The 24172-nt window shown below is 40.7% G+C and overlaps 5 protein-coding genes across 5 annotated transcripts; 1 reads left to right on the forward strand and 4 right to left on the reverse strand.

The window, feature by feature from the left end:
- Positions 1–12452: 12452 nt before the first annotated feature.
- FOMMEDRAFT_159267 (uncharacterized protein) lies at positions 12453–14070 on the reverse strand (the record flags this gene model as incomplete). The annotated part of the gene is made up of 4 exons (XM_007269244.1): positions 12453–12600; positions 12670–13570; positions 13623–13691; positions 13746–14070. The coding sequence occupies 4 exons, from the start codon at positions 14068–14070 to the stop codon at positions 12453–12455; spliced, it is 1443 nt and encodes a 480-aa protein (XP_007269306.1).
- A 3067-nt stretch (positions 14071–17137) lies between these two features.
- On the reverse strand, positions 17138–17663 carry FOMMEDRAFT_159268 (uncharacterized protein; the record flags this gene model as incomplete). Its single annotated transcript, XM_007269245.1, has 2 exons — positions 17138–17475; positions 17534–17663. 2 exons carry the CDS (start codon positions 17661–17663, stop codon positions 17138–17140), a joined length of 468 nt encoding a protein of 155 aa, XP_007269307.1.
- Positions 17664–17902: 239 nt separating this feature from the next.
- On the forward strand, positions 17903–19710 carry FOMMEDRAFT_159269 (uncharacterized protein; the record flags this gene model as incomplete). The annotated part of the gene is made up of 5 exons (XM_007269246.1): positions 17903–18064; positions 18307–18396; positions 18789–18953; positions 19273–19425; positions 19480–19710. The coding sequence occupies 5 exons, from the start codon at positions 17903–17905 to the stop codon at positions 19708–19710; spliced, it is 801 nt and encodes a 266-aa protein (XP_007269308.1).
- Positions 19711–20628: 918 nt separating this feature from the next.
- Positions 20629–21932, reverse strand: FOMMEDRAFT_136037 (uncharacterized protein; the record flags this gene model as incomplete). Its single annotated transcript, XM_007269247.1, has 3 exons — positions 20629–21419; positions 21489–21849; positions 21918–21932. 3 exons carry the CDS (start codon positions 21930–21932, stop codon positions 20629–20631), a joined length of 1167 nt encoding a protein of 388 aa, XP_007269309.1.
- A 390-nt stretch (positions 21933–22322) lies between these two features.
- Positions 22323–24103, reverse strand: FOMMEDRAFT_91102 (ENTH-domain-containing protein; the record flags this gene model as incomplete). Its single annotated transcript, XM_007269248.1, has 6 exons — positions 22323–22440; positions 22496–22992; positions 23046–23201; positions 23241–23744; positions 23804–23882; positions 23943–24103. The coding sequence occupies 6 exons, from the start codon at positions 24101–24103 to the stop codon at positions 22323–22325; spliced, it is 1515 nt and encodes a 504-aa protein (XP_007269310.1).
- Between the last annotated feature and the right edge of the window lie 69 nt (positions 24104–24172).

Genomic DNA, 24172 nt, shown 5'->3' on the forward strand with positions numbered 1-24172 from the left:
TGTCACTAATACTAATGGATCAACCAATTCAAATAGAAAATTAACCCATACAATCAAAGTAACAATCTACATGGAAGTGGATAAATGGGAACAAACAATAGCTATTACAAGTATAGTATTAGACAATGTGATACTAGGAATAGACTACCTATGTGTAAGGAACTCAGGGATCAATTGGAAAGGAGCTAAACTGGAACAGTAAGGAAGAACCATAAGGATTATGATTAAACAAATCAGAGTACACTGAAAAAGGAAAAGAAAGCCTAGAAAGAAGAAAAGGCCTAAAGAAGAAGAGATTGAAGTACTAGTACCTAATGAATGCAGGGAACCAATCCTAGAAAGAAGTAGGCCCTGGACACAAGTGGTTACAAGGGTTAGAAGACTAAGGTCCAAAAGTAGAGAAAACATACTTATACCAAAAAGGATATGAGAAGCAGAAGAAAATACCAAAACTTAACCAAGAAGACCTTAGGCATAAATATTAGGAGAAAACAATCTAGCAATATTAGTACTGGACAATTATAGCAATATACAACCTCTTAACTATTAACATAAACTGATAAAACCAACACTTACAGATGTCCCTATACATTTTTCTCCAACTATACTTACTATACCTCTAGATCCAACTATTATCACTATGCCCAAAAATGACAAAGACATGAATACTAAAAGTAACAACCAATTACAACAAGTTACAACAACTTACAACAAGGCTTCTACAAAATCCCAAATCTATAATCAAATGAAAATAAAAAATGAACAACAGAATATCTCCTAGAGAGAAAAGCTGCCAAACAAAATCAAGGACTTTGCTAATGTCTTTGACCTAGACAAGTCAAGACAATTACCAGAGTATACAATATAGGATATGCCTATTGACTTAGACCCAGAAAAGCTATTACCTAAAAGACAACCATCCATTCCACTAGCACCTAATGAAGAACAAGTAGTAGACAAATATATAAAGGATATGCTATAGAAAGGATGGATACACAAAATTCAACCAGACAAATTATGCCCTGTAGCTACACCTGTATTCTTTGTAGGAAAGAAAGACAGAGGAGCTCAAATGGTAACTGATTATTGTAACATCAACAAAATAACAATACCTAACATATATCCAATACTAATCATGTACAAATTACCTGACAAGCTACTAGGAGGAAAATACTTCTTTACATTAGATATGTGATCTGGATACAACAATCTACAAATACAAAAATCTGACAAATGGAAAGCAGCATTCAAAGTTAAAAACCAGATTTATGTACTACTTGTAATAATGTTCAGAATGAAGAATTCTCCATCTGTATTCTAAAAATTCATGAACAATAACTTTGAACAATGGATTCAATCACATGAAATATTAATATATTTGGACAACATTATAGGAAAATCAACTACCCCTTGAGATCATTAGAGACTCTTACAACAAGTCTTACAGAAATGCTGAGAACTAGACATTTACTTAAAAATCAACAAATGCCATTTCTTACAACAAGAGCTTGACTACTTAGGATTTATCATAAGGAAAGACAGAATAAAAATGGACCCATACAAACAATTAGCAATAAAGGAATGGCTGACTCTGACTAAATCAAAGCATGTAGAATGATTCCTCAGATTCTACAATTTCTACTCACAATTTATCAAAAATATGCAAATCATTGTAGCACTACTACACAAACTCAAAAAGAAGAAACAAGCATTCAAATAGGAGGAACAACACTAAACAGCTTTTGATCAACTAAAGAAAGCATTCTCTGGAGGAGAGGTGCTAGCTGTACCAGACCCTAACAAACTGTATACAATAACCATGAATGCCTCAGTAGTAGGGATAGGAGCTACCCTAGAACAAGAGGATGAAACAGGAGTATTATAGCCAATAGCATTCTATTTGAAAAAACTTACACCTACAGAACAGAATTAGCAAACTCACAATCAAGAGCTATAGGTAATAATTGTAGTATTTAAGTTTTAACAACATCTAGTATAAGGAACTAAAGAACCAGTAACTATTTGAACAGACTATCAAAACCTAATTTACTTCAGAAACACTCAGGAGATGAACTAGTAGCAAACTTAATGAATGTACTTCCTTAGCCTATTCAATTACCAAATAAGGCATATTGAAGGAAAGAAGAATCCAGCAGATACACTATCTTAGAGACTAGATCACAGATTGGAGAAAGAGATAGAAACAAAAGCTAAAATTATAATCCTGGAATCTGTGTGGTCCACCAAACTTCAAAACACTAATATCAACAGAGAATACTTATGTATTACAGAATCAACAATAATAGGCACAGTCTTGGGCAACTCTATCAAACATGCCTATAAACAGTAATTAGCTGAGGAAGAACTTAAAGAAATTGAACAAACACACACTAACTAGGAACCTAATCATAAAATTGTAAACAGGCTCCATTACTATCAAGGATGTATATGGATACCTCCTGACAAAGGAGGGATACTTTGAAGTACAATCATACAGAAGAAACATGATGATAAACTTGTAGGACATATAGGAATTGATAAAACACTGGAAAAAATACTATAAGACTACTAGTAGTCAAATCTACAACAGGAGGTAACAGAATATGTTAATACATGCAACATATGTTAACAAACCAAAACACTGAGAAGGTACACACAACCCCTATTACAACTGTTAGATACTCTAGAACATCTATTTCAATCAATCTCATACAATCTAATTACAGATCTACTAGCAACTAATGAAGGCTTTACTACTATATTTGTGGTAGTCAACTGACTTACAAAAATGGCTAAATTTATACCATGCTGAGGAGTACCAGACACTCAGACAGTAGCTAATATGTTCATACACTACATATTTAAAGACTAAGGGACTCTAAAATTTATTATCTCAGACTAAGGAACTCAATTTGTCTTACAATTCATACAGAAGTTATTAGAAAACTTAGGAATCAAATGGAAGGCTAGTACAGCATATCATCCACAGACAGACAGACAAACAGAACAAGTAAATCAAACCCTAGAACAATACCTCAGATGTTACACTAACCCCTAAAAGACTAACTAGGCTGAACTACTACCAATTACTAAGTTCATATATAACAATACACAAAGTTCATCTACAAAGAAGACCCCTTTCAAACTGGTACTAGGAAGGAGCCAACTATAGAAATGACACCTTATGAGGGAAATATACCTATAGTACAGGACTACTTGAAAGAATTAGAAGAAGCACAAGCAGAAGCACAAGACATGCTTAAACAAGTAAAAACCACTATAACCCTATATGTAAACCTCAAACAAGAACCCATACCTAATTATAAACCAAATGATTTGGTTTTAATTAATATGAAAAACTTCTCTATAGTATTACCAAAAAGAAAACTGGAAGTACAATACACTGGACCCTATCTGGTGGAACAAAAAATCAGAAACATATTATACTGATTAAAGTTACTAAAAACAATTACAGTCTACCTGGTGTTCCATGCTTCCCTCCTAATACCTTACAGGAGTAAATCTTATCCAGGACAAGAAGTAATCACACAACCCCCCCTAATAGAAGTTGACAGAACTCTAGAATACAAAGTTGAAAAGATAGAAGTAGTACAACAAACAAAACAAAACAAAATTGAATACTTGATCAAATGGAGGGGATACAGAGAGTATACTTGGGAACCAATCGAAAATCTATACAACACTGTAGAATGACTCTAAGAATACTACCAAAATAGCCCCCAAAGTATCAAACCTAAACCAGAACCTTAATGGTTCTGAAAAGCCCTAGGAAAGTACTAAACACTTAACCAAGTAATAAAAACACAAGGTCAAACAACTACAATATAAAACAAAAACAAAAACAATGGTTAATAGTAGTGATAAGCAACCTGACAATTCACAACCTAGTCCAAACATTGACATACACTACTAATTATAATATACCTTGTCTTGTAACTGTCTACTGAGACTATCACCTCCCCTTCTCTCACTGCCCTCCTCATCTCCAATATCAATAGCCAAACTGAACCTATCTCTGCTTACTCAGCTGAAACTACATATCAAACCATACAGGGCAATACTATGAATAAGAATTCAATAATTTCACAGTAACATACAGTGTAATCTCAACACTATAATATTAATACCTACCAGCCCTACAAATCAAAGGAGAACACTTTCAATTCACTATTGAATGGGCAACAACATTAAATATGGTAGAAGAATCAGAATTCTTGTGTCTCACATACAAACTTGGCCACCACTTACAGTACCAAAATATCCTTAACATCAACCATACATACAGTGTCAAGGTTTGCTTTGAGATTGCTTATACTGCTCAGCAAATCACTTTGTTCAGGCTGCAATTTGGTACATTCATAGCCTTACATATGACTAGTGTACAAGCTACTCAAACTGTAATGCACAAAATACTCTACTATAACAAATACATTTAAGACACAACAGCTATGTATTAGTACACACATAATTATTACACAGCCATGATTCAAGATATTATCCAAAAATGGTACAATACTCATCCACTCATCTAACCACCCTGGCTACCACCACCAAATGCACAAAGTCCTTCAATTACAAAAATACAGGACTTGGACCTGGAACCAGAAAGTAAACAAGAAATGACCCTACATACACTAGCACTACTATACACTTCACTACTACAAATCCTGCCCCTACCAATGAGTACACTACTTATGGTACAACAACTGGAGCAGGATGTCAGAATGCTAGAAAATCCACATCTACCTACTATCTCATTACCTACAGTACTATAATAAGAAATAAAAATTTAAAAAGAACCATTATTATTATAAAATCTTTTGTTGTTGTAGATTTGTCAAGTTTATTTCAGAAGGATTTTGGTAACTAATGGTACTCAATACTTTACAAAATAATACATGTATGAGTACTATAAGTACAAAAGCCTCTCTGAAATAAACTTACAAATCAGTATATACAAAAAGAAATCATTTGCTAAAAACAAGAAAAGGCAATCTCAAGAATTCTTACAAAACAACAGCTTCAAAATACAATCACTAGAGCAACCCTAAGTAGAATTCCCTACAATTCTTGTATTAGGATTACTACAATCCCAAATCTGTCAGTTGTATGAAAGTAGAAATTACTACTACTTACTATATTAAGACATACAACAAGCAACTGTAATATCACCATTCCTACAACATGCTGAATCTGGGAGTCAAGGGTATATTCTATGAAGATCTATAATACACTCTATCTAGAACCCAAACTGTAACCACAGTCTCAACTAAGAACTGCCAGGATTCCAGTATTGTATTGTCTGTAATATTCATTACATTCAAGCCTAGACAAGGACTCAAATGTAGAAGCATTCCTAAATGGAAACTTTGTAGCTTACCAGCTGTGTCAGCATACCTCTAAGGCAAGATTGACACTGAATACTTACTATATAAGGCTTGCACTACTCTCACCTGTACAGAACTACTTCTACTGTTGTAGTAGCTATCCCTATTAGGGCAAGTAGACCAATAGACAGAAATAGAATCCACAACTACATGATGACACTCTAAAGCTGTTGTAATGACTTTACCAACTGTGCTACTAGGGCTAACATCTAAACAAAGTATTCTAAATGACATGCACCATCTTAGAAGCAATAGGAGAAGCAACAATTTGTAAAAAACCAAGCATCTTTACTCACAAATACAAATCCATCCTCATTAGGTGATCAACATTAGTTAATCACTTGAGAAGGGGGCAGTGAAAGGATTCAGAAGGATTTGTAATGGTACATAACAAGGAAAACCAGACTTCACTACAAAGCACACAGAAACTATGCCAGAAATGTAATCATATGACACAACTTTAAGAACACATACAAACAATAATGACATATCAAATGTGCTAGGATTGACAAATCTGCAAAACACAAAGCATACAAACAGAAAGAAACACAATGCAAGTAGTAGCATATCAAATACTATTCAATCAACCACAACACTAACTACAACATATTATACATGAAGGAATAAAATGCAAAAGGAAGGAAGCATTGTTCAAAATGCATATACACAAAATATACAACCCAACAATACACAAAGAATGCAAAGTAGCACAATTACATTTATCAATGAAGACACACTAAGATTACAAGGAAAATACAGTACAAATATTTGCCTCAATATAGAGTACTATCTAAGATGATAGAACACACAGTTGTGCTGTACTAACAACTAGCCATTGTGAAGGACCAACAAAGCAGTACAATATTAAAGTAATATACAGAGATCACTACCCAATAATACTACAAGGACACAAACACCTTGGATCTATAGAACTCAGATCTGAAGACCCCTATGTACTCAACAAATGGTGTAAGGCAGGCAAGCCTTATACAAAGCTCATTATACTACACAGGCACTTAATGACAGAGCCACCTGGAACTCAGAATTAACAGTGCCAATCACAAAAAAGGCTAATTAAACTTAGCTAAGGAAGAGAAGCACTCCTAAGGAATCAAACATGAAGGCTGTGTAAGAAGCATGTGGTGAGAAAGATTCAACATTGATCCTTATCCTGAAACAGAAACAACCAATGTCTTGAACATACAAAATCACTAATACACATCATAAAAACATATGACAACATACTAAAAATACTGTGACATAATGTACAGACCACCTGAGGAATGGAACCACTTAGCTCACAAAGAAATAGGAGGATAAAATCCTAATTAAAGTAGTATAAAAAGAGCCTCATCTATTGTGTAAAGAGTATTGTACTCAATAACAGTTTATTTGAGGACAGCTTGTGAACTAGCTGTAACAACATACTTGCTCTCTTATATAAATCTTTACACAACACTACTACCTTCTTTACCTCGAAATCTAAACACATTAAACTGCTCTTAGGGGCATTAACTCCCCCTCTACTGAGTGTAAGTACTGTCAACACTCCTAGGGATATACTCCTAGTAGAGTAAAGACAGAGGCTATGCCTGGGACCAGTAGTTACATGGTTAAGGACCTGCCTGTTGCCTGTGAACCTACAACAAGAGGTGTAATTCCTGCACAGAAATATAGTCTATAACAATTACACATTCTTTTAATCTGAACTACTTTCCTTTCTTCTCTAGTATATAAAGCTTATGTTTACACCTTTGTTACACCAGTTCTTGTTTACTGACTACAACAAAGGTGTGTCTTATTATACTCTCTAAGTTCTTGTTACTGACTGTAATATAAATACTTTTGTCTTATTAGTCTTTATATGTTTTACAGTCTTTAAGCTTAGTGTTTAGTACTCTACTAGTACTGTTCTACTCTCTCTCTCTCTCATTATTCTCCCTAGAGTTAGGAGAGGCATAAGACAGTTTCAGAGAAAAAGAAAAGAAAAATATAACCAGACTATATATATTAAAAAATTGTACTATGTTTTCTTTAATACTTACTAATTATAGTCTTAAAAATAACTGTTCTTGAAAAATAAACAATGATTAAGTCTTAACTTTTTGCCTCACAGATTTCCAAGCCCTACTGTTCTGACCTATACCTGAGCTACTGACCAAGTCCAATGTTTACCAATTAGGACAATTGGTTTTAGAGGAGGGGTAATGTTACAGTTCTCTACTCTTGTACCTTCAGTTCTAAGGGTTCTGCACCCTTCTGTACTAGAACTTAGGACTTTCATTCCTTAAGAGTGTTGTCTATAGACTATATGTGTACTGACTCTTACTACTACCCTTCCTTACTTCATCATTCTATTCCTTTGACCACCCCTTCATTCTTTGTTCATTCTATAGTCTCTTACCCTTTGTCTATCCCTTCATTCTTTATACCTTTATCTTTAACCTTCCTTTCTTTCATTCTTTGTGGCTTATCATTCTTAGTAGCTCATACTCCCTGAGTACTCTTGTATAGTTTAGTATATATAGGTGTACAAGATCAGACTGGTCCTGTAGTCTTGATCTTATCTACTCTAGGTAGTCCTGTACTCTTAGACTCACTCTATATACTCTACTCTTGTCTCACTCTCTCTCTCTGCCTGTTCTGCAAGTTCTGACTATGTTCCAGTGCTTACATTCTGTATTTCTGTTGTGTAGGATAGTTGTAGCCTAGGTCCCCTTACTGAGCCTTCAGGTCCCCTCTATACTGTTACTAACACTTACTCTATTTATAAAAGGCTACTATGTACTATAATTATATAAGTAGTCAGTCAGAGTTGTCCTAAAAAGACCTGTAGGAGTCTAAGCTTATTAGCTGAGTTTGTACAGAGCACCAGGATAAAGCTGATAGAAATCTTAGATTGTTTTAGAAGTATAGACAAGGTTCTTAGTAGGTTCCCAAGTATACTCCTCAACTGGGTACCCTTTCTAGTAAACAAGGAATTTGAGTTTTCTACACAGTAGCTTAGTATCCACTATGTACTCTACTTTGTATTCCAGTTTAGAGCTAATGAGTTCTGGTAGAGGCAGAGGGGGTCTTTGTTGTAAAGGAAAACTAGGATTGTAGTACTGAGACAACAGAACCTTATTAAACACTAGGTGTATGTACTTCCATGTTGCTAGAAGTTAGAGTTTGTAGACAGAGACACTAACCTTCTTTTCAATAACAAAGGGTCTGAAGCACTTGTTGTCCAACTTCTTCATTAGACAATCTGAGGTCAGATTAGTAGCTTCTAGTATAACCTTGTTACTAGGCTGGTAATTCTTGGCTGTAGACCTCTTTCAATCATAGTTCTACTTTATAACCTATACTGTCTTCTCTAAAAGAGCTTGTGTATCCTCTCTAGTTCTGTACATTTGTTCTACAAAGTCTGTTATAGATTCAGAACTGACATTCTGGTTCAGAACTGTCCCCTAGTACAGATGTCTCTCATAATTGAGAAAGAATAGAGACTGTTCTATTACAGAGTGTTGCTAGTTATTGTGTATGAATTCTGTCAGAGCTAACTATTCAGACTAATCTGATTACTGATGATTAATAAACATCTAGAGATAGAGCTTGATCTCCTGATTGACTCACTCAGTTTAACTGTCAGTCTGTAAGTAATATACAGTAGAAGGGTTCTCTTGAATTCTAAGAAGTGTATACAAGTCCTGTATGAATTTTGACTTGAATTGTGGTCTACAATTGTGAATGAGCTTCTGAGAGAGTCTGTACAACTGGAAGACATGATCCTGATAGATACACACTATACTTTCAGAAGTGAGTTCTGTTTGGGTCAGAACTGTATAGACTTGCTTAGAGAATCAGTCAACAATCATGTAGATAGTGTTGTAACCCTAAGACTTGGGTAGCTTACTAATCAGGTCTACTAAGACTTCTTCCTAAGAGTGATCCAGAATCTGATACAGATGTAGAGGAGCCCAAACCCTTGTCTGGTAGGCCTTAGTCTGTTAGTATGTATCACAACTAGTTATATACTTCAGGATTTCCCTCTACATTCCTAACTACTAGTAGTTCTAAGTAATGAGTTCCTGCATTTTGTGTCAGCCTAGATGTCCTGTGGTTGGATTGTTATAATGAGCTCAGATAATGTCCTCTTACAGTTTCCAATCCTTCAGAATGTACAGTCAGCCTTCTTAGTAAACTTGTCCATTCTCATCCTCCTTCCAATCCCTAGCCTACTTCTCTAACTACTTTACTACAACCTGGTCCTGTGTGTGTCTTAGAGTTTACTGTATGTGAGTGACAAAGTCAACATCCTCAGATTTGAGTTGGATCTCTTAGATTGTCTTGGATGCAAAACAGGAATTGTCTAGGAGAACAAGATTTTTGTTATTATTCTCCCCCCTTTCATAACCTACTTGTCTTGAGAGTAAATCAGCTTTTGTCATTTGTGTTCTGAGTTTATGGGTCAGTACAAAGTTGTAGTCCTACAGTTCTAACATCTAGCAGGCTTAGTAGTAGTTGAGCTTCTGAGGTGCTTAGAAGTACTAGAGATTAAGGTGATTACTCTAAATCTTAAACTTCTGTACAGTACTAAGGAGATATTAATGCTACTCCTTTAGGGAATGGACAATTGTAAGGAGTTCCTTATTATAAATAAGGTAGTTCTGTTCTGTTACAGAGAGGGATTCTGATTGGAACACTATCAGACACTACTTTCTGTCAATGAACTAGGACAGTACTGCTCTATTTGTAAAGTCAGAAGAGTTGGCTTCAACTTAGAACTTGTCTATAACTGTCAGAACTACTAATACAGGCTTACTAGTGATAGCCTGCTTGAGGGACTCAAACACAGACTACTACTGATCATCCTATTACTAAGGAACATCTTTACTAGTAAGATTGTAAAGGGGCCAGACAATAGTACTGAAGCCTTGAATAAAGTGTTAATAGTAGTTTACAAACCTAAGGAATACTTGGACCTGTTTCAGGTTCTGAGGTTGTAGCTAGTTCTGAACTGTAGTTACCTTTGCTGGATCCATGTAGACCTCTCCTCCACTAATTACAAAGCTTAGATAATCTACTGATTCCTGTACAAAAGAGTACTTTACTTCTTAGAGGAACAGTTTATTATCTTAGAGCTACTGTAGAACCACTTGGATCAGTTAGTAATAGTGCTTGACTGTCTGAGTAAAGATCAGAATGTTGTCTAAATACACACTAACATACTCTGAGTCAATCAGATCTGTGAGAATGTGATTCATAAATGACTGGAACATTGTAGGCAAGTTAGTTAGTCTGAAGAACATTACAGTTAGTTTGTACAATCTGTGATTAGTTTGAAACACAGTCTTCTACTCATCTCTGTCTTGGATCTGAATATTATTGTATCCTTATTAAACATCCAACTTAGTGAAAACCCTAAATGTATGTGTCTTATTAATGAGCTCCTGAATCAGGGGGAGTAAGTACTTGTTTTTGACAGTACCCTTATTAAGACAATAATAATCCTAGACTGGGTGAAGCTTCCCATCTTTCTTTTTGACAAAGAAGAAAGGGGAGGCTATAGGAGACTTTGAGGGTCAGATCTGACTGTTCTAAAGATTTTCCTGAAGGAACTTGTCAAGCACCTCCTACTTGTCTCTGTTGAGCAGGTAGACCTTACAATCCTTAGGTTGGAAACCCTTAGTCAATTCAATTGTATAGTCTTAGGAACAGTGTTCAGGAAGCTAGTTGAATTCCTCTTTACTAAAGACTTTAGAGAACTCTCAGACAAAATCTAGCAGACTGAGTCTATGTGTGTTCTAGAGTAGAGTCATTCTAAGAGAGTTCTAGACTGGTTCTGTCTTGAACATTCTTTAGATTGACTCTATTCTGCCTTGACTAGAATATGTATCCACATATCTATCCTAGTTAAAGAAGAACAACCAGTTACCTTCATTAGGACTGTTAGTAACATTAGAAGCATTTGTATCTACTTAGAACAGTAGTGTAAGATAGTTGTAAGACTTAGAACACTAATTGAATGTAAGTGTCTACTCTAACTAGTTAATAGTAGGGTTGTAAGCCTTGAGCCATTCAAATCTAATAAAGATGTCTGTCTTTCTAAGATTAGTAACTCTGAACTTAATACTTTCCTCATAATCCTGAATAGTCATCTATAGTTGGACAAACTCAGTAATCTAACTATTCTGGTTCAGGATTCTGTCTATATTGTATACTAGGATTGGAAGTAGAATATGTTAAGTAGGGAGGTGGTGTTCCTACACAAAGGCTTTATTAATACACAAACTAGTGTATTTACTGTCTACTAGAGCTATTGTTTGGATCTGAGAGGATCCTGAGAAGGGAGCTAAGAGGATAGAGACCTAGAGCTAGTGTCTAGAATGTTCTCAGATGAACTGCTACTTGTTCTAAAGGGAATATACAGCTTGTGTAGCCTTGTTGTCTAAGAGGGTAAGTATATGTACTAACATTTCCTTATTAACCTCTCTCTTTCAACAAGGACAGACCTATGTTCTCAGCTGTGAACTTAGCTGAGACTATCCCTACTTAATATTATAGACAAACTACTAAGTAGTAAACAGGGCTAGGTAGTGTTCTGAACATTCTGAGATCTTAGAACACAGAAGTGACAGGTCAGATTGTACAGATTTAGACTCAGATGAAGTGTAAAGAGAAGAATCAAAAGAATCAGAAGAAATAGGAGAACTATCTACTTTTGTTTTTGACTTTTTTCTTTCTAATAAATAATTTTGTTGATTTACTTTTTCTACTTTTTCTACTTTTCTTACTTTATTTACTTCTAATCCTACAGTGTCTATTGAATCAAAAGTAACTATTAAAAAATCTGAGTCATAGCCCTTCAGTACTACATTCACTGTTAGGCCTCTACAAAATCCTAGAGTACATAGTCAGAGTCTGAGAGTTCTGAGGTGACTTCTGGATTTGTAGAAAAGGCTTCTTACTACAAATCCTACTTATTACTCATTATTACTCTAATGACCTGACAGATATACTGTTGCTTCTATAGACAGTCCTTAATTTGGTGCCCTGACTTTAAGAAGACCGACACAAGAAGCCAGGAGGACGAGCAGGCCAACTTTGCGGTTCGTTACCGTAATCGAGGTGTGGAATGATCTCTTGATCGTACGCATTTTCCTCTGGATGCTGTCGAGATGAACGATAAAAATACGAGACCTCTAGGCTTGATTAGATGTGGTCGTGACGTTCAAGGCTGCATGGAGCCGCTTCTTGTGGTCACATCCATACAAACTATCTAGCGCTGTCTGTCTCCTCATTACGCTGGGGAGTTGAAAACCGTGATACGGGGAGTGACGGAGGAAGAGACGGAGGGCTGGGAGCCCTTGACCTTCTTCTGTCAGCAGGGCTAAAAGGACCAGAAGCAGCAGCATCGATCTCGTCCTCGTTCTCTTCCTCATCCTGGATGTCCATCAACTCATCCGGCGGTGCCATTTCCTCTATCATTCCCGGAAGAACAATCACAAGGGACCTTTCAAAGGTCTCGACATCCACGGACTGTGCTCGTGGAGTCCGTATTGGTGTTGAACCGACCGACTCGCTTTTATCCGTGCTGTATTCGGAATGCTCATTCGATAACTCCGGCGTACTCCGGTTACTATCGAACTTGAACGTGTCCGCGTCCGTCAGTTCAGACCCTGGCACCAGCGGGCTCCAATCACAAGGCAATAGTGTATCGAAGAGGTTATCCTCCTCTTCTTCTTCCGTTTTGATCTGTACCAACTCAACTCCAATGGCCGGGGAATCATCTATCGTCGACCTTACAGGTGCACGATCTGGAGATGGCGACCTCGGCGTCCTGCTCCGCTCGCCTCTTCCTGAGTTTGCGGGGCCATCTGAGAAGACGATGCTGCGTGATCGCAGCTGCTTAACAATAGTGGCATTCATCGTACTGTCAATCGATGTAGAATGGGCGTTGGAAGGCCCCGCAACGCTTTCCTCATTAATATGCTGCCTCTTCCTTGGCCTATTCTCGTCTTCTTCGCCATCTACGTCCTCAACTCGGCGCTTGCCGCCTGCCTGGACAGTACGACCTTGAGTAGTTGCTCTTGCAGTTTTTCTGCGACTCCACCCATGACCACGTTTTTTACGAGACTTCGGCTTGGGAGGAGGTGGGAAGGAAGGATTCGGAAGGTCTAGACCTTATGTCAGTTCAATGCTGCATTTGTGTATGGTGGTCTAACTCACCTTCGCAAGGATCTTGTGAGCTTTTGCTGGTAGATCCCGAGGCCAGTGGCTGGCTATCAAGGATCTCAGCTGAATAAATATTTCAATGAGGAATTTTGACGTGGAATGAGGAAGATGACTTACCATTTCTTGTACTTTCTGTTTCGACATGCGCAGCTTGCACAGTTTGGGTGTTAGAGGACTGGTCCTCTGTAATTATGTTCGGTTGAAAAGCACCGGCGCTTTCCGTGCTGATGCTGAAAGCATTGGTGCGGACGTTGGCGGAGCCTTCAGCCGCATTGTTATAGACGGCAGTGCCCTCTCTGGCCATTGATCGCAGGCGGTTTCCAGAGTGCGCAATACGCGAACGCCTTGAATGCGTTAATGTCGTCTCATTACTGACTGTCGTTTCCATGTTTGCGGTCCGAGTGGCTGCTAGTTGCTTCCACATTGCGCGAGTGAGTACCATTGTGCTCTATTGTGAAAATGACGCGTCCGAAGGGAGGGGGTCGAGGAACTCTTGTGTGGGGAGTGGGGGAATTGGACTGACTTGGTTGACTTTGAGAGCCACGCTCTTTATATGCTTTCACGATAGGGTCTGAGCCTCATCAAGGCACATCAGTACTAATCTAACCATCTTCGTTAACCATTGTCTTCTAGGTCTCATCATCGCCTATTTTTCAAGGGCGGTTATTCCCGAGGCCACGATCGGTGAGTATTGAAGGAAATGCAGTGCAATTTTTTGACGTGCGTGGTCTTATTATATTTTTCTTTTCTTCTTCTTTGGGAAAGCCTCGTGCTTCCACCGATCCTATGGAGAATGGAGGGGGGATTACGGGTTGATGGGATTGGATTGTCTTTAGCTTGCATGACACTTGTTCTTTCGTAGCCGAATTGTCCAGTCTGAGCTATGCTTCTGGTCAGGAGATACTGTCGTAAGATCCCGGTCCTTGAACAATACAATTGTACTTCTCCCTTTTGACCCCTCGAATGATCTAGGGTTATGGCGCCGAGGACTCGTACGGCAACTATTTGTTTTGGCTTTATCCATAGATTTTTCTTTAGAAAGTACTCCCGTTTGACGTTGAGGAGTCTGTCAGCAGTTTCTTGTTAACAGCGCGGGAGACCCTTGGTGTATTCTCTCGATCCAGATACTCCTCACTTATAATAAGAATGGAACAAGGGGCTTGTACACGGACACAGCGCAACGCTTGAGCCTCGCGTTTTGACACTCAATATACTCCTTTTTTTAAATCTTAAAAGGAGGAACACCCAGTCATTCTCTGTTTTTGACTCATACCCCTCTTTTTCTAGCTGAGCACTTTGCGCCAGCAGGCGAGTAGCGATCCACTGGAAGGGGGAACTGGAAGTCTGGACAGGAAAGCAGAAGCAGTACATGTGTTCATTCTATATTTAGAAATTCGCTGTTGGTGGCTCGAAAGCGTGAGAAAAATGGGCCTTACTCGCACCGTTGACTTAGGCCCTGTTCGGTACAAATTTTAAGGAAATGTTAAGCTGTAATAGCTTACATGGTGACCATTGTATAGTTTTTGCAGATGAGCCCTGAGTCCTACAGCTCTTTTTTTGGTTAGCTCCAACTAGCTACCCTATAATTCTACTTGTATTTTACTAAGTCAAATATTAAGTACTTTCCCCAATAAAAATACATACTCTCCTCCCTAAGCTTAATTAATCCTAATCCTAGCTCTAACACTCAAGCTTATCCTAAACCTAATAAGGGGGGGGGGGATAAGGGGGTAGGAGGGTTTTACTCTTCTAAACTCTCTTTCTAACTTCTTACTGTTACAGTTCTCTACTCTTGTACCTTCAGTTCTAAGGGTTCCACACCCTTCTGTACCAGAACTCAGGACTTCTGTCCCTCAGAGGTGTTGTCTATAGACTATATGTGTACTGACTCTTACTACTACCCTTCCTTACTTCATCATTCTATTCCTTTGACCACTCCTTCATTCTTTGTTCATTCTATAGTCTCTTACCCTTTGTCTATCCCTTTATTCTTTGTACCTTTATCTTTGACCTTCCTTTCTTTCATTCTTTGTGGCTTATCATTCTTAGTAGCTCATACTCCCTGAGTACTCTTGTGTAGTTTAGTATATATAAGTGTACAAGATTAGACTGGTTCTGTAGTCTTAATCTTGTCTACTCTAGGTAGTCCTGTACTCTTAGGCTTACTCTATATACTCTACTCTTGTCTCACTCTCTCTCTCTGCCTGTTCTGCAAGTTCTGACTATGTTCTAGTGCTTGTGTTCTGTATTTCTGTTGTATAGGATAGTTGTAGCCTGGGTCCTCTTACTGAGCCTTTAGGTCCTCTCTACACTGTTACTGACATCAGATTAAGACTACTCATTACTACCCTACAACTCTCCTACATTTCAAGCATTAGTACTTACTATTGTGTTGATCTCTTTTCTTTGTCTCAACCCTTTTACATTTTTAAATTTTAAACTTTTTAAACCCTTTTAAACTTTTACCACCCTTCTTCTATTCATTACCCCTTTTAGTTTAGTACTGATTCCTTTATAGTGTAAACATGAACCCTTCTATGCCAACTGCCACCCCTACTGTCCTGCCAGATCAGTAGTTACAAGTAGAACTAGCTTAATATGTATAGACCTCTATCTAAGAGGCCTTTGTTAACCACATGCCCCTAGCCCCTTCAGAACCTGTTCCAATTGTTTCAGAAGTTGCAACCTGTTCTAGAAAGAAAGTACATGTAGCCTACTCTTCAGACTTTAATAGGTAGCACTTTAAGAACTTTTAGTACTAAGTCAAACTATATGTGGCTACTACTTCAACTGATCTATCCTCAGATCTTAATTGTATCCTATTCATCCTCTCCTTCATGAAGGAAGGTAACACAGCCACCTAGGCTCAGAACTGGATCAAAGAACATTAGATTAGAAGCCTGATCCAACTTTGGAACAATGAGTCATATTCAGAATTTATAGGGTAGCTCTGTACTTTCTTTATTAATCTGAATAAGAAGTACAATGTGTAGAACAAGCTTGTGTCTCTGTGACAGGGCAAACATTCTGCTAACACCTTCTTTCAGGAGTTCAATATCCTGGCCTGGAAGACAGGATTTGTGTTCAGGTTCAATAATGTTCTTATTAGAATACTTAAAAAAGCTCTTTACCTAGAACTAGTTAATAAGATTCTCAGAATAATGCTAGAACTGGTCACTTACACTGAGTAGAAGACACACACCATTTCCTTCAACCAAGCTACAGTTTGGATGTGTCAAGCCTGTACAGAACACCTACACATACATTTGACTCTGACAGTTCTAAGCTCTCAGATCAATCTGCCTATAATTTGTAATCAATCTGTTCTAATAGATATTAGAGAAGCCTGAAAGTAAGGAGCATACTTTGCTTGTAGGGTCCGGTGCCGGTAACGCGTCTGTGGAACTCGAAATCGACCATCGTCAGCTGAGCGTCTGCTCCCTGCTAGATAATGCCCCCCCCCACCCCAACCCCCACGCTATCCGCCGTTTATCCGAGTCTTCCGAAGTTTATATCAGCAACTCGACAGTGTCCTCCGATGTAATGGCGAGTTGAACGACTGCCGGACGTCTGCACAACAATGTCGCTGATGGCCCTTCATCACTTTCGGCACGTTTGTCTCTACTTTCCGCTGTCGCGACTGCACCCCTAAGTCCTTCCTCGACTTTCCGCCAGCAGTTCTTGTCCTCAACCTGCTCTGTACTCGTACTTGTTCCTGTGTTTGTATCTTTTGTTTCCTCTTTTATTTTCTCTCTGTTTCGCACTTCCTGTACGGCTAAAAGCCCCGTTCTCCTTGTAATAATATAAAAGCGATGCCCAATTCGGCGTCGGCCTTTGGCTTGCTGATCTTTCGAGATCAGTCAAGCCTCCTCATAATCCGGTTGGTTGAAGTGCCCTTCAGAAACGAAGATCAAGAAGATTATGCACGAGACAACAGCAGAGAGTCTCAGCCATCGCAGAAATTCTCCAAGTGAGAAGATCCGTACACTTCCGCGGAAGGTCAGGAGATTGGTCAAAAACACCTGGTGTGCACATCTTCTATTCACATTTAATCAACACACTACCGGGATGGGGAATGAAACGTCACTCACAGATGGACTCGCTCTGTTTCAATGCCGCAAGGGAACTCTTCACTACCGAGGCAGGCTACAGGCACGATGAATGCGAAACTTATTGGAAACTCATAAAATGAATTCAGTACGATAATATGCTAAACCTGTTGCTGACGTCGGTCACCGACACGGCGATGTCGCGAAATCACTGAAGCCTACAACATGGTGACTCATGGAACCGAGTTTTCAGATCCGACGGGATGGAAGGTCCTGCACAACAGCTCAGCAAGTTACCAGGTTTGCAGAATTCCGATCCATGCCGAACTTTCGTCAAGTACGCAATCGGCTAGCGCTGGTGTTGTACCAGTCAGAGGCAAGAACGAGGTGGGGTCTCCCTTGAATAGTGGCACAGAGGATTACTGGGAAAGCTCTAGCACGCTCATCCTAAATCCTTATTAATGTGATGAACTAGGATGCGAAAAGAAAGTGGACTTACGAATGAATGGATTTGAACGTTCATTGTTTCAGTGGGCTTCACTGAGAGGCCAAAGGATGCAAAAGATGGATGTTGACGAGAAACGTCGCAAAAACACCACCCCAGAGCGTTTTTAACAGTACACTGGTAGCGATATCGATCTATGAACTTCCGCGCGAGGCTTTTGATTCTTTTTTCGCAGCGGATGCAGCCGAAATCGATTGAAGACTGGTTAGTCAACGTAAGCAAGTTACTTCGGAACAGTGAGAAGTGAGAGAAAAAACGTACCGTTCGCGTTTATTACTCTTGAGCTTGTTTTTTCATTTGTCAGTCTTGACTCGTGGTTCATCAGGGGCCAACGTTAATCCTCAAAAAACGTTAATAGTGTTCTTTTTTGTGTAGCGGAATGAAAGGGACGGGTTAAAGTTAAAGTTTGATGTGGTAACAGCAGCTGAGTCAAAATGCGTTAAATATTTCCCACCTATACATTTCGGATTCAGAACGACGACTTCTCTCTCCATTCACTCAGATTTTACCCCGGCTTATCTTTATTAACTTTTTATTAACAGGAAATAGTGTCCAAAATGCATGTTTCACCTATGAATAATAGCACTGAAACAAATTCGAACACAGTGTGTAGTTACTAGTGACTCTGGTGGTACGATCATAGAATACGATGCAGCAGCAGGCAACGGTTTCTGTGTTGGTTGCGGGACGATCGTTGAGGAGAATGCGATTGTGTCTGAAGTTGTGTTTGGAGAGTCGTCGAGTGATGCGGCGATCGTGCAGGGGTCGTTTGTAGGGCAGGGTGCAAATGAGTAACAGTTGGAGTTCGTGAAGTTGAAACTAAACTAAGTTATGTTTATGTGTTGTCTCTGTTGTTGTTGTTGTTGTTGTTGTTGTGTGATTAGCACATGCGAGGATGAGAGGTCCATATCATTATGTGAAGAGAAACACTTCTGAGTCTCGAGAGCAGACGATTGATAATAATGGTAATAGTATGTTTTTATTTTAGATTCGATTTGACAACATGGACAAACAAATTTGTTTCTTTCTGGCAAGTAGGAAGGGGGTCCGGAACGTTGGAACTCTAATGCGTCTCTCGGAGGTCGTCTAGACAACCGCAATTCGCATGTATACCCTGGCTCTTGAACATAAATTCACGAAAGGAAGGACGAATATGGACGTTATTGCTGTCTGTCTTTATATCGCGTGCCGACAGAAGGAGACTCGAAATTATATGCTTATTGATTTCTCTGACTTGTTGCAAGTACGTCTCGTCCTCCTCATACATCTCATACCATATTCAACTTAATGATTATAGGTGAATGTATTCGAGCTCGGACATACATTCCTACAACTCGTCCAAACACTCAACCTCCGTCTCCCTCTAGTCGACCCATCACACTACATCTCCCGCTTCGCCGCACTCCTCGAATCCGGTGACGAAACACTCAAAGTAGCAGCCGACGCAGCCCGCCTCGTCGCGCGTTTCGACCGTGACTGGATGTCCCGTGGTCGTCGACCAGTAGGAATCTGCGGTAGCTCTCTTTAAAGTAGTCTCCTATCACTGAATGCATACAGCTTTAGAGCTTTGTCGGTTGCCTTAAAGTATAGATTACATTTCCAGGAACGAGATGTATTTCAGACGAATCAAACATAGGCAAGAACAGACTGTATAACGGATACATAATCGAGAGTAGAGGATAGCATAGCATATGTATAACGAGAGCAACAAGACAGAGGAAGACAGAAAATATGAAAGGGAGAAAAGAAGCGAGTAAAGAAGGGAAAGAAACGAGACGAGAAGCAGACAGACCACGCGAACAAAGAAACCAGCCGAAAACCAAAAAGCCAATATCAACCGACTCCAAGACAGACTTCCTAAAAAATCCTATGTCACGGAAGTAGCAATACTGCTTTAGTTTCTGGGGGTTCGCAAGATCCGCATAAGTGGCCCATAAAGAGACGAGGCTATGTGTCCTGTGTACGTCAAGATACGGATATGGATAGAGATTGGGATAGGGATAGGGGTGATTTAAGAAGTTCGCGAAGGACAAACACCGGGAAGTCGCAACAACCAACAACACAAATGATTGATGCATACTGAATATCTATCTGTGTGCTATCCGGGTAAACTAACCGCAAATAGCACACGCTTCTCTATCCCAAACCGATCACGGTATACTTATTGTATCCTCCTGTCTTGACCGGACGAATATGGGACGAATACGAATAAGAGAGGTTAGGTTAGGATAGGGGTAATACGGAGTGAGGATTGAGGATATGAGGACTCACAGAAGTACCGTCTGCCAGGTCCCACCCGACCTCGCGAACACACAAACGAGGGATTTAATACTATCAGGCACTGAAGAAGGACGCACAATATAAATTTAAATTAGATCTTAAACGCTGAAATGATGGAAAAACGTCAAGCACCCCACCTGTTTGATGTTATGCTGTACGGCGTCAACTAAGGCTCCAACTTCTCGCCTCGAGCGAGTACACGAATAGGTTTGCTCATCTGCATCATACTCGCATTCATCGCCATCGTCGCAGCAGGTCGTTCAACTAACGCTCCACCACCACGCCCGGGACCATAAACATTCGGTTTCTCAACAATTGGACCTGGGCCCTTCATCCTGACACTTCCAGGTTTGGGACGCGAGGAAGCGTTGTTATTGTTCCGCGGCGGGCTGCTCATCCGCCAGTCTTCGTCTGATGGCACACGTGCGTGCCTAGCGTTGGAGGGAGGCTGTGGAAGAGGCGTTGCTTTGCATTCTAGAACATGCATACCAGCCTGCTTTGCCCAGTGAGCCACCAAGGCGCCCGAACACCGCTGTTCATATTTGGAAGCCTGCGGAGGGGGTAATGGGACTGGCGAGTTCACCGCTGCAGGAGAGGTATCCGGAACCGGGATTGTTGCGGTTTCGAGACAGACGGCAACTGTCATGGGTGGATGGACGACAATATTATCGTTATCTCCCCCGCCCTCCGCGGCTGGTTGTTCGGCGTGATCGAACTCCCATCGTGCGCATGAGATTGTTCTGCGAAGCCATTCGGGTGGACCAGGCGACGTCGCTTCGTCGTTTGCTTGTTCGTCTTGAGCGAAGGGAATATTATCCCACAGAACGTAGGCCTCATCACGCTGAACTTTGATGCGCGGGTTTGTGCCGACTTGTTGTTCGAGAATACGAGATGCAGCGCGGGCGCGATGTGCGAGGGGGCTTGTTCCTTTCTTAAGGAGGTCTAATGTATTTAGAGCTGGAGAATTAAATGAGTATAATTAGTATATGATGTCCAATGGGAAATTTCACTTGTATGCGAACATACCCTCGAGCGGGACGATGATAACCTCTTCCCTACCATTCCGACACCAAGCTTTAAGCTGGCCAAGTGCATGAACAAGGACACTAGCATCCACAACAACGACGTTCGCATCCTTCTTCCCCGCCGGCCTGTCCTCACGTTCACAGCTGTGCTCCCCATCAGTATTACGAGTCCCCTTGTTGTACTCATCATTCCGCGGCTGTCTCGCATTGCGCTGAGGTATCCTTGGTCCGCCTCCACGAGACCCACGTCGTTCTCTCGGCCATAGCTGTTGGTCAGCAGCTTGCGTCTTCTTGGATAGTTCTTCAACTTGATGGTTCAGGAAAGCTGCACCAAGCGTGCGTGCCATGGCGTTCTTGTCCTGCTGAGTAGTGGCATTCAAAAATTTCAACCAAACCTATCATAAATAAACTAGAATGAGTTCAAACACACCTTGAGATCGGCCATTGTGTTGAATATCGTGGTTCAAAGTAGTGGTTTGTAGCAAAGATGAATGAACTGAGCTGTGTGTGGACTGGTGGCCGGTCTTGGTATAGATGCTGTGCGAAATCATTGCTCTTCTCAGTCACTCGTTCTCACCGCGCCACACTCATCAACAAAGGGAGTCAATTTTTCAATCAATTAATTAATATAAAATCCAATAATTTTCCGCCCTTTTCATAATAATGCCTATCCGACGATGTACAAAGAAACTCCTTCATAGACAAGCGCATTAATTGTAAGAGAAAAGAAAGGAAGAAAGAAGGAAATTGAGCGTTCAGATATAATGGAAACAGAAAGTCATAAAGTGCGGAATCATAATTCAGGGATCATCGGGTATCGCACGGTACAGAGAAGCTAAACCGAGAAGAACGGCTGATCACTCGCCGTTTGCTGCTGCTGTTGCTGTTGTGCTGCAAATGGATTGTGTCCCGTCTTCTGCACCAAAAGACGCCCTGCCTGGCTGTGCCCATACCTGCAAAATAATTTCAGTCTCAGACTAGAAATGCTTAAATTATCACGGCGCTTACCGAAGTTGGCCGACATTCCCGAAAGTATCCTGACCGTCCTCCCGATTCGCAAGGAGATTCGCAAGATGTGCGTGTTCGCCATCATTACGAGCTGGTCGCGAAGCAGGTGATGGAGCAGGGGAAATGGAGCTCGTCGACTGTGCAGGTGGTGAAGTTGATGGTCTTGGAGAATTCGCAAACGTTGATGGTAAGGAGAACGAGTCGATGCCAGATGCATTGTTGGACATCTGTGGGAGAGGTGGAGGAGATTGTGTAGCCGGAGCAAACGGGTTGTTCGACCCGAAGCCCGTCTGCTGCGGAAAGAGGGGCTGTTGTGGAGCTAATTGTTGTTGCTGGTACTGTTGTTGCTGCGCCTGCTGTTGTTGTTGGAGCAAAAGCATCTGTTGTTGGCGGTTCCATTCCTCTTGTTGAGCCTGTTGTTGAGCTTGTAACAACTGAGCTTGCTGGGCTTCCTGTTGCTGACGCATCCATTCTTGTTGCTGTAGCATATATTGTGTCTTCGTGACGAGTATTAGTCACGTGAAATGCAGAAGAAAGCACGAGAACGGACCTGCATCGCCTCTTGCTGCGCTTGCTGTTGATATGGATTGAAAGAGGTGAATTGCGGCATCATCGAGGTATACTGCGGCTGAAGCTGGTTCTGAGAGAATTGCGCCGACGGATCGACAAGCGGGAATGGGTTGTTTGATGATTGGGCACTACAAAGCTTGTCAATAACACACAGTCAGAGCGACAAAGCGCGGACGTACGATTGAGCCTGCTCGTCGAATAACGACCTTGAGTTCGAATCCACAACAGATTGATTACGCTTCTTTTCCTCCTCTTCACTAAGTTTAATTGCTCTCGCCAAATCGTCCTCTTCCGCCTTCTTTGCTTGCTCGTCAGCCAGGGATTGTTTACTTGCTTCGATCGCCTTTCGCAATTCGTCGTCTTCAGGATTTCGTCGTTTGGGTTGCTGCTTCCGCCTCGTCTCGTTCTCGTCGTCGAAGTCACTCAACCCGTTCGTCCCACCCGCCATTCGATCTCGCATGCTCGCGCGGTTTCTTCGTTCCTCGCGCAACCTCGACTCGTCTTGCAGGAGGTTCGTAATATCCTTCGCCTTCTGTCGTACATTCGCACCTTGATCTTTCGAATATTCGTCTACGTATTGGAACTCCTTGAGTGTCTTGATGATGTACAGATTATCCCGGAAATATATTATGACGTTCTCAGACCCATTATGGAGTAGGTAATCGAGGACAGTGAGAGCCTAAGAGTATTAAGAGTGTAAGAAATTGCACGCCTGGCTGGCCGGTGGTAGTCACGCACCTTGAAGACATGGCGCCAATTCTTCCCCTTGTCGTTCAATCTTTTATCCAGCATTTCCATAATCTCAACAAAGTCATTTCTGTCAGTCACACCAAGTGTTAGAGAGAATCAGCATCTCGGCAACTTCAGCAACACGCACTGGTTGTATGTCATTTGTGCGATCTCATTCATCTGCTGGCCTGTCGGTCCCCACGGATCGTTCGACGTCGCATCGCGGACCTTTGCCTGTGTGTCTGAGTATCCTTTCGTATAGTTCTTAGCCACTCGCAAGGTGGCCTTTCCAAAGTGCTGCAGCGACATGGTGAGGTGCTCCGGCCAAGTTGTGTGTGAGGACTGGCACTGCTCTCGTCACTTGGGATACGTCCAGCC

The sequence above is a fragment of the Fomitiporia mediterranea genome, assembly GCF_000271605.1.
Source record: "Fomitiporia mediterranea MF3/22 unplaced genomic scaffold FOMMEscaffold_9, whole genome shotgun sequence".
Lineage (NCBI taxonomy): Eukaryota > Fungi > Basidiomycota > Agaricomycetes > Hymenochaetales > Hymenochaetaceae > Fomitiporia > Fomitiporia mediterranea.